The 10,858-nt window shown below is 42.9% G+C and overlaps 1 protein-coding gene across 1 annotated transcript; it reads left to right on the plus strand.

The window, feature by feature from the left end:
• The first annotated feature begins 1,387 nt into the window (after positions 1–1,387).
• LOC144806571 (uncharacterized) lies at positions 1,388–9,893 on the plus strand. The gene is made up of 2 exons (XM_078672906.1): positions 1,388–1,511; positions 4,708–9,893. Exon 2 carries the CDS (start codon positions 6,174–6,176, stop codon positions 6,879–6,881), a length of 708 nt encoding a protein of 235 aa, XP_078529032.1. The 5' UTR covers positions 1,388–1,511; positions 4,708–6,173; the 3' UTR covers positions 6,882–9,893.
• The last annotated feature ends 965 nt before the right edge of the window (positions 9,894–10,858 follow it).

Genomic DNA, 10,858 nt, shown 5'->3' on the forward strand with positions numbered 1-10,858 from the left:
AAACTTTAAATAGCCTTTGGAGGGCTACAAGGCCAACATGACACAAAAATGGTATCCAGATATTAACAAGTACTACAATGTAAAGAAAAAAGACAGTGGTAACACTTTCTAGGATTTAAATCGGTGACATATCAAGAATGCATGATGCGACAAAATATTTACAAAAGGCACAATATGTGATCCGGGTATATGATTTATTTTTGCTCGAGCACCTTCTTTGAAAATAATAAATATGTAACTTGAAATAAGGTTCTTTTTATCATGGATTTCCTCATGCGCAGCATTTAGTTAATGTCAGTTTTTCCTGTAGGCATCAACACGGATCGGGCGTAGATCGGCACAGGATTTTTTTTTATCTGTTTAACCACTTGGTGCGTCGGATGGCCGCCGGCCGTCCAACGTCACGGTGGGCGTGTGCGGAGGACGGCCGGGGGCTCTCCGAACCACGCCCACGCCATAAATCACCCGCACCGCGGCAACATTTTCACCACGGTCAAGGGGTTAAATATTTGTTGACACGTTCTTAGTCTTACTGTGTGTTTTGCTTACAAACTGAATCCCCAAAATCATGCACATCTTGCAAATATTCTTTTGACAGAATTTACTGTACCATAATCTTTCATATGTTGCCATGCGTCAGAGACTGGGGAAGAGTGAGGGGCTGGGAGATAAAGTCTGATGTACAGAGTGTCAGAGACAGAGGAACTGGGAGATCACGTCTGAGGCTCAGTGTGTCAGAGACAGCTGTAACCAGTTTGCAAAGTCATGTTAAATATGCAAATGGTCTTTAAAGACATGTGAAAAACTTGGGTGTGCCGGAGATGACTCCAGACACCGCCCAGCCGAGCCCCCAGCAACTCGAGTTGCTCTACAGCAGCTGGGCTGAGACACACGACGAGGGAGGAGGGGGGCTAAAGCCCTTGGGCCTGGGCAGAAGTATGACTCTGAAGGCGCGACCCCCTTTGTGTCGCTCCACGCCCCCCCCCCTGGGGGTCGCGCACCACAGTTTGAAGACCCCTGCACTAGGGTCATGTTCGCGTAATACAAAACTATAAACATAAATAAATATAAATTTTTATATGAATTCCTCAGAGTTCTGAGCTGTTTTAGGTATGGTGACGGTGCTAGCCTCCATCGTCTCTCTGCAAATCGGAGTCTGCTTCTTTCTTCATTTTGGTGACCGTTCTACCACGGTTGTGTTAATTTGTTTTTGGTCCTTTTTTGTTGTTGGGGAGGTGGGGGCTACCGTCTCCATTTTGTCATTCATAGTTCTGTTGTAGTGTTCCATGAGTTTTTGAACATCGGAAATGCTTCCCTGGGGTTGAAGTTTTCTTTGGCGTAGATCATACAGATCATCTCTATTCTTATTTCTAGTATCCCTGGCCCACCGTCTAGGTCTAACCTCTTATCTCGTTGCCTTTGCTTCAGGAGCTGAGATGTGGAATGAGATGCTGGGATGATCTGACCAATCGCATGCCGTTATGCATAGTGCTTCTGCTGTGGAGATAAAGGTTAGTGATGTTCCTTTGCCATGTGTTCGACCTGTGCATGTTTGTTTGTTTTTTTACAGAGTTTTATATGTCGCGAACTTTACCCAGATCGGGTATCAGAGCGCTTTACATAGCACCAGTTGCATTACATGAGGACCCATTTTTTTATTTTTCATTTTTATTAGGGACCGGGAGATTAAGTGATTTGCCTAGAATCACAGTATGTTCAGCTGCATGGCCAAGACTCGAACCCAGTTCCCCAGATTCAAGGTCGACCGCCCTAGCAGTAGGCCAACTTCTCTCCCCTGATTGCACCAGATTATGGTCTTTGAAAAAAGATTTAGTGCAGTCACATGTGAGTCCTCAATTTAGGTTGAAGTCACCTAGAAAGATTGTTTTCGGGTGACTTAAGGTCTGTACTGTGATTGTTAATTGCTCATGAGGGCCTGGTTGTCTCCAGGAGGGTGGTAGATAATGTGTAATTTGGTCAGGGAATAAATCCCCCTAACCCCGGAGGACTTCAACTCACAGGAGGATATCTTCTCCATTTGGAATCGTTTGATTTGTAAGGCTGATCTGTGAATGCATGCAACCCGCACGCCCCCAACTTGGTTTTACTGTGTGGTCCAGTCTAATGATGTTGTAGTTAGGTGGAACTAAGTTATCTAATAGTGGTGTGGAAGCGTTATTTAATCGGGTCACTGGTAGGATTGTTGTGTCTAGCAGGGATGTGGAATTCCTATAGGCCGACGCCCAGGGCATATTGTTTGAGGCCAAGGGCAACACGTTTTCATTTGTGTTTTGTCCTTGGGACAAGTAGGCCCAACTCCCTGCAGCACAAACCCGTTGGCTGCCAGTTTGCAGTACCACATTATCGATCAGGGAAGGGTACGGTCTGCAGTTAAGGTAATATTTTTGTCCATATATTAATGCTGTTCAAGCTTGTATTTATGGTTTATTAATTGAAAGCATTTATTATTAGGTTGAGAGTAAATGTTGTAAGCTCCGACTGCACTACTGACCGGGTTCCACTACAGAAACATCTACACACGTTTTCAAAGTTTGGCAATATGAGGCTATGTATAATGTTCCCAGAATGCTCTTATTTGATGCAAATATTTGCAGAAAATCGAAAGCAAGATTGATGATTCTGTTTTCAAAATAAAATGTTCATAAATGAATGAAAGCAAAAAAAAATTGCTTTAAAAAAATCGCTAAACCACTATAACATTTCACATACCATTTCTTTGCAGCTGCAGCATCATTCCGTAACGTGTTGATGCACACTAGTATTTCCCAATACTATTCATTATGGAAAATCAGTGTAACCAGTTTCCGTAAGATTATGGGAAACAAAAATAAACGAGCATCGGCAAAGCCAGTAGGTCTGAAATTGGTGGTCAGCTTTTTAGTTTTATTAATGTGCGAATTGTTTTGGCATGGTTTTTGTAAAACCTTATTGGTGAGAGAATTGCCAGGCCCTTACCATTAAACAAACATTGGCAAAAGCAACATGTGTTTTTGGTCTCAAATAGCATATTCTGCACAGTAGTTACTGGCATTGAGCAAAACTACTGTGTGTCCATATGCTCCTTGTGAAAGCAGAATGCTGTCACTCACAGTAAAGCCAGCCGATACAGAGAGAGAGACAACATTTTAATAAACGCAATACGTCCTGGTCAACGCCAGACTAAATTAGAGAACCAATTAATAAAGAAAGTCTAAAAAGTGCACCCAGGGTATATGTCCATGCATTAAGTGCAGCTATACCGCTTTCGTGAATTCTCAAGAATTTACAGATGTAGGACAAAAAATAGTACTCCTAAAAAATATTTATGAATTGCATTTTGGCATGAGCAAATATGCATGTGCATCTTTGCTCATGTGAACATCTGAGTGTTTGCAAGTTAACTTTCCCTCCAACCACTCTTTTTCCCAACTCTGGAAGAAGGTTTACGGCTGTCATAGTAAGGAGTAAATTTCCAACATTTCTCAGTATGAGTAAATTTCCAACATTTCTCTGTATGGGAAAAGATCAGAGAAGAGTTGTTGAAAACCCTTAAAGTATGTAAGTTAGTAGGTTTGCACGGGCTCAAAATGTCATTCTAACCCTAGAACTATGGCTTACTACTACCTTCAGCCCCAGTATGTAGATCTGCGGAAACGTGGCAACATAAGCGGACCGCAAATATTCAAACACTACTATGGTATGAGCCCCTGGCATAATCGGAGAGGCTATATCAGAGCTCCTATATAAGGAGTTTGCGGCCATAATTTGTCGCCACACTACATGGCACTAAAGGGACAAGTAGATTTCTGGAGCATCCTGCCCCTTGGAAATGTAGATATTTTATTAAATTCCACACCCCTGGTCTAGATTATGTGACAGGATGGGGTCGGCTATGTCTTTGGCATATTTAGCTGCTGATTGCTGTTGTGCGGTAAGCTTTTCAGTGTCTTTTTAGGCTCTCTTTTTCTGTCTTGATTACCTGGGTTGAATGTGATCTGTCTTACTTTTGAGAGGTTTATAGTAGAAGCTATGATGATTCATTGCTCCAAAGACGTATTTATAGCTATTGTGTATATTTTATAAGTTGTTTCTGTGTGGTGAGGGTATGGTATGTAAGATTGGCAAAGGTCATCAATGTCCACCTTTAACATTTGGTTTGTTGTCCTGTTAAGGCGTATAGTTTTTTGGCAAAGGCATAGAGATCCATCTAGGTGTGCTTGTTACTACGTGTTTGTAGGGGGTTGGAGTTCTATGCGGTCTCCTAGTTTCCTGAGCCGTAGTAAGTCAACTGCCAGCTTAAGGTTGGCAATGATATTCCAAAATTCTTGTCTTATCTTTTCTATTGTTTGTGGTGCTGGGAAGGGGAGACTCTTTTGAGGGTGTGAGTGCTTGTTCTTTGAGATATTGCTTGTCTGGTTTGGTGAGTTGTACGAAGAGGTATACCGCACAGTGAGTGGGAGGAAGTTTTGATCAGACACTTGAATAGCTAACTGATTATTACTGATGTGCACAAAACTGTTAATCAGAATTTCCATCTTTAGACCTCCTCAATCTAGTGTTCCAGTGTTCCCAAGCTTTCTATCTCGAGAATGCCTAGAGCCCTTTCATCCCTCGCCCAAAATGAACTCAGACTCTGGATTAGCTAATAAATGTTATTCCTTTGTTCCAGTTTGCATTATTTAACAATCTCTGGTTTTAAATCCACAGGTTATTGAAGACTGGGCGTAGAAGACAAAATGGTGATCAGTATAATTGAAAACTATTAAAGGACTGATGGTAAAGAAATAAAGTTGCTTCAGAGCTCCAACAAGAGGAAAGTATCTATGAAAAAGATGTGGTGAGGAACTTGGATTAGAGTAAAATAAAGAATGTGAAAGCAGTTTCTATAAATAGATTTCCTGCTGCTCTAATGGTATATGAAGAATACCCTGGAGATGTTAACCCAGGGCAGGAAGACCATCTGTCTCAACCAGAGAGGACAAGCATCAGTCTAAAGCTCTATCCGATCCAAGAGAAGATCATACAGACAGAACTAGGGGGACTTGAAGAGTTTTTAACAGACCTCAGCAAAATGGAACACTTGAGCACCATATCCAGTGAATAGTCTTTAAATCAAAAACAAATATCTGTTCATCAATTATACAGTGTTAATGAAGCTGCTTAAAAGACCAGGTGGTCAGGTTAGGACTAAGATATCTGCTAGTTACGAACTAGCGATGTGGGACCAAAGGAAGGAGAATGAGGGAAAATAAAAGCACCTGTGTGACCAATGACCTATTGCTTGTAGTCCGGGTCCACATGTCCACTATCATCCTTGCCCATTAGATGTGACCTCAGGTACTTTTTACCGGGCAAGACCTGCAAAATCCTTAATATCCTCATTGTAGTCTTATATACAGACATAGGAGACATATGTAAGAAGGGTGACAAGAAACAATGTGCTGCTACCGATACATAAAAGTATTCTGAATGTTCATGCCAATACATTATGTGAATATGTACCTAGTTTTGAAATACTGAACACCAACCAAAGACCTAATCAGTGCTTCATTAACTCATAAACAAATATGTATCAGAAAAGGGTGAGAGAATCCACATAGATGTAATAAAGATGCAATAATCCCATGAGAGGCTTCCCCATAAGTACCAGGGGCTGCTGATATTAAGGTTGTAGGGTGAATTAGGTTGCCTACAGAGGATATAAACTGTGAACTCCACAGAGAAGTGATCTTTGGCTAAATAAGTGTCCAAGTGTTAAGTTGAACAAGTGCACCACATTTGAGTGGGTGATGCTAAACACATGCTGAATAAGATTTAGTCTTGTCTTCTGGTGTGTCTGCTAGAAAAATCTCAACTTGGAGACATTAACTTCAGAAAGAAATCTTACCTGATAATGGAATGTATACAAGATAAAAACGAACTTGGAGATATTAGCACCGAAAAGAAGTCTCATACATACTCTGAATGTGAGAAGAGCTTTAGTTGTCGATCCAGTCTCAGTCAGCATGAGAAAATTCACACTGGGGAAAAACGTCATCAGTGCTCTGAATGCCAGAAACGCTTCACTCGCAAACACCATCTGACTCGACATGTGAGAACTCACACTGGGGAAAAACCTCATAAGTGCTCTGAATGCCACAAAAGTTTCCCGTGTAAATTCAGACTTACTGAACATGAGAGAACGCACACTGGAGAGAAACCTTATCAGTGCCCTGAATGTCACAAAAGGTTCACTCAAAAAACCAATCTCAGTCGCCATGAGAGATCTCACACTGGACAGAAACCCTATCAGTGCTCTGAATGCCCAAATAGTTAAAACAGATCTCACTCAACATGAGAGAACACATACTGGGCAAAAATCTCATAAGTGCTCTGAATGCCAGAAAACCTTCAGTCGAAAAAAAGTTCTCACCCGGCATGAGTTAACCCATACTGGGCAGAAATCCCATCAGTGCTCTGAATGCCCAAAAAACTTTAGTCGTAAATACCTTCTCACTCAACATGAGAGAACCCACACTGGAGAAAAACCATATCACTGCTCTGAATGCCCGGAAAGCTTCAGTTATAAGCTCAGTCTAACTTTACATGAGAGAACTCACACTGGGGAGAAACCATATCAGTGCTCTGAATGTCACAAAAACTTTAGGGAAAGAGCTAGTCTCACTCACCATGAACGAACTCATACTGGGCAAAAACCTTATCAGTGCTCTGAATGCCTAAAAACTTTCAGTTATAAAACCAGTCTTATTATACATCAGAGAACTCACACTGGGGAAAAACCTTATCAGTGCCTTGAATGCCAGAAAAGCTTCGGTGTGAAACGTCACCTTACTGTTCATGAGAGAACACACAATGGGGGAAGAACCTCTTCAGTTCTTTGAATTCCAGAGAAGCTTTAGTTATACAATAATTCTCACTCCACATGTAAAAGCCAATACTAGCTAAAATAAATGTATGAGTGTTATGAAGGTATGTAAAGATTCAGTTGGAAGATCCATGTTATAAAGGAAAAGTGTTTATTAGTGTTCTGAATGCCAGAAAAGCTTTATTCATAAAATTAATTTCAATTAAAATGAAAGAACGCGTCCTGTGCCAAATCCCTGTAACTGTTCTGACTGTCAGAAACACTTGAGTTGTAGAATGGATGCCTTTCGACATGAGAGAGCCCACACTGAGTGAAAAACCTTAAAAATATACCCTTTGCCAGAAGCACTTGTCATATCCATTGCAGTGGTTGTAAACCACTTATACTAAGAGCAAAACTGGTTTACTTCCAATCTTAAAAAGCTGAGGCTGATAATTCCTCAAGTAGGTTTTTGGTTCTACCAAGCACAGTTCACAGCCCCTCTTCTCAGGTTCATGGGTTACCTTTGCAACAGCTTTGAGAATGACTTGATGTTTTCCTTTTTTTCTTTTAAACATATCTTTATTGCACATTTTATAGCTTACGTTTTAACGTACCTCTCCAAGTAGACAGTCCGTTCTTAAGATTAATTCATGTCACGTCTTATACACTGATCAAACATTTATACATATATTCCTATCTTTTCCACGTAGAAGACACCTGCGGAAAAATGTACCCAACTGATTCCCATTCCCACATCTTATAGAGAATGGAAAGATGCTCTACTATCCCTCTTCAAGTGTAGCCACCCACCTGTCAGAGGTGCCCACACCTTTGACCCTTTCCTCCTAGCCCCCTCGCTTTTTTTTGCATATACTGCCACTTGCGTATGATAAATAGCCATTATACGACCGAGCCATTGTTGGACCGAAGGTGCAGAGAGGTCTTGCCATGCCGTAGCCAAGCTTAGCCGAAAATCCGTCATTACAATAAACACAGATGCCTGTTCTTGGCTAGGGATTGATTCATTACTAATTCCCAGTAATATAAGTTACGGGCTCTGTACTATACTTAGTCCCAGTCGTCCCTCCAGGAACTCAGTAATGTCCCCAATTAGGCCACCTAGGGCTGGGCAGGTTGCAACCAGTGTATCAAATGTGCGCTGTATGAATGGCATCGGGGACAGTGCTCGTTTCTGGTTCCACCCCATTTAGGTATTTTCCCCAGAGTGTCGTACAACTAGTAATATGTTTTAAAATGATGTACTTGCAGAAAGGCATACATTAAGATTGTCTGTGCCAGATTTCAGATAACCTTTGATCTTTCCAGTGAATTTCTAGTTGTTTTTAAAATAACTTACAGTAATATTTTATTACCATATGTAAAGCCAACCCCGCCCCCCCCCCCCCCCCATGTGGCCAATCTCCCCGAGCCTCATAAGACTCCATCACCCAGGGCATTTTTTTTTAAAGGAGAAAGGGGCCATGGGGCCCCCTCCCCAAACTAATCTAGGCCCTGTCGAGACCAAGCCTGTGGCAAAAATGTAGAACAGAAGGGGAGCGGGGCCATGGGGCCTCTCCCTGAGCCTTAAGAAGACTACTACCTTTCATTCCCCACGAATCATGCAAAACACTAGTAACGGCACTGGCCTTGTCCAGGTTGGATTACAGCAATGCATTGTATGCTGGGATACAAACATGTGACAAAACTCTAGCGTCTACAGAACGAAGCAGCTAGGTTGGTGCTGGACATCCCCAGACCTGAGCCGGTTGCCCACAGACTAAGAGCCCTCCACTGGCTACCAATGGAGAAAAGGATAAGGTTTAACTCAGTTTGCCTAGCCTATTAGGACCACACTTTTTAAATCTCATCTGAAACGGTATGAGCCGGCCAGGAGCATGAGATCTGGTCAGGCAACATTGATTCAGGTCCCTAAATTCAAGCAGGTCAGTTGGGGGGGGGGGTGAGGAAAATTGAATTTTGCCCTGTTATGTGTCCCTACGTGTTCCCCAACATGTAATATATGTGCATGAGTAATATGCATTTTCCCTCCATGACCGAATATAAAGACGCATTTACAGTTGCGTCCAACGTTAGTATGTCAGTTATCCAGTCCTCCTGAAAGCAACGTGAATTAGGCTTTTAGGCCTATGTTGCCAATGTCTTTTACATGGTGCACGTTAAATCATCGAGTTGCACCCGTTTCTAGGGCTCCACAGGGCCCGGACACGAGATCCAGGCCTCAAGCCTCCTGAATCACTCCGAGAGATGCAGCCCCGCCCGCATCCCTGACCCTTCCCTTACTTCCTGCCAAGCAACGCGGTGCCCGGCTCGGCCTGGCCTGCCTGCCAAGAATATATTATGCCTACAGTTATCTGTTCATCTCCCCGGCTTCTCATTCCTAGCTAACGAACAGCATAAACATATCCATCTACAGTCTAGTCTTTCTGTCTCCATGCAAGTGATTTCCTGAATTAAGTATCCATAGAAGATCCATAGTTCACGCAATACATGACGAATTATATGCATACACTAGCTTTTAGTGACAAGTAGCCTTTGCCCTGATGACTTTTAGAATCAAGCAACATGTACTCTAAACACCAGATATCAGATACGCTATAGGTACAGGTCGTTCTGACATCCCAGACTTCAGTCTCCTCTACTAGTGCTAGGAGTCAGCGCCCCCCAGCTCTCCCCAGTTACACGTCATGACTCGTTTTGCGCGCACCAGTAGGTTAAAGGTTCCAGCTGCCCATGAAGCCCCCTCCATGTGTCCACCCACTTATGACACTTCTGTGACGTCTACATCACACACCTCCGTGCACGCCCTGTGCACGCCTTCTTTCACGCCCATATGTTCTTATCTTTCTTTTTTCACTTGTTACGCCTACTGTATTCAATGCAACTGTATGGTTTTACTATATATACTGTATGATGTTAATGAAATGTTGAGATCGAGGTCGAGATTGTCCCTTCCTGAGCCTTAGTAGGTGATGGAACCCGATGTCCATTGGCTCGAGCCACTTAATTAAAGCCCGTATGACTCAGATACCACGGACTCTGCCTCTCATTTATTGAGCTATCCTTTTTCCTTTAATGCATAGAAAAATAGTACCGGTAATTTATTTATTTACCACATAATGGCGCCTGAATAGGGACGTCCCCTTTCCCCACGCGCCGGCGATGTAACGCAGGCCCCCTGACCCCTTCTACAGCCGTGACGGACCCTTCTGCGCACCTGCAGGTTTTCCTGCTAAACTCCCTCAGGCCCACGGAGGAGACGGAGACTGCGGTCCAGCATCCAGACGAGGCGGTGAGGAAGGCGGGGAGTCCCGACCAGAGCCCAAGCCGAGAAAGCAAGGTCCGAGGTATCCGGAGGCCCACCTGTTTCCGAAGCCCGAAGCGCATGCGTAGTGCGTAGCAGTAACCAGACGTCGTAGCAGTCCAGTCCAGTCGAGTTTCCGAGGCCTTCAGTTTTGCTTCCCGGTGAGTACCGTTGCTGGGAACGCATCTAGACGGGTGCATTAATTTGTGCCCGGTCCAGACGGGTTTGGGTACACAAATCCGGTCCGACGTGTTCACCTAGGTGGATACGGTATGACGTGTCTCTTTATGAGACCGGTATGTTCTGTACTGTTTTAGCAGTGCATCCAGTAATTCTGTTTTCTAGTATAGTTTCTCGAGATTGTCAGTATTATGTTTTCAATGTACTAGGTAGTATCTGTTCGAACTGTTTTTAATGTGTTTTTGATGTCGTGGTATGAATGATTTGTTTTGCTATTCATTACTGTGTTCATTGTGTATTGTGTTCAAGTTCAAGTACGTTTAAATATGCCTCTGTTTTCAAAGTTACGTCAGGTACCAGAAAAGGGATACTCGAAGAATCAGTTCCTGTCCCACCTATTGACAGTCCCGGACATTTCATGTATCATAAACATGGCTTAGATGCCATACTGTACTTAGACTTATGGGTAGATTATACCAAGAATCTGGAAGAGAAATATAGATGGCCTG

The sequence above is a fragment of the Lissotriton helveticus genome (genome assembly GCF_964261635.1).
Source record: "Lissotriton helveticus chromosome 1_1 unlocalized genomic scaffold, aLisHel1.1 SUPER_1_unloc_89, whole genome shotgun sequence".
Lineage (NCBI taxonomy): Eukaryota > Metazoa > Chordata > Amphibia > Caudata > Salamandridae > Lissotriton > Lissotriton helveticus.

What these genes read in the sequence shown, in the direction of transcription:
- LOC144806571 (XM_078672906.1), top strand. Translation starts at nt 6,174, where the DNA reads ATGAGAGAACGCACACTGGAGAGAAACCTTATCAGTGCCCTGAATGTC.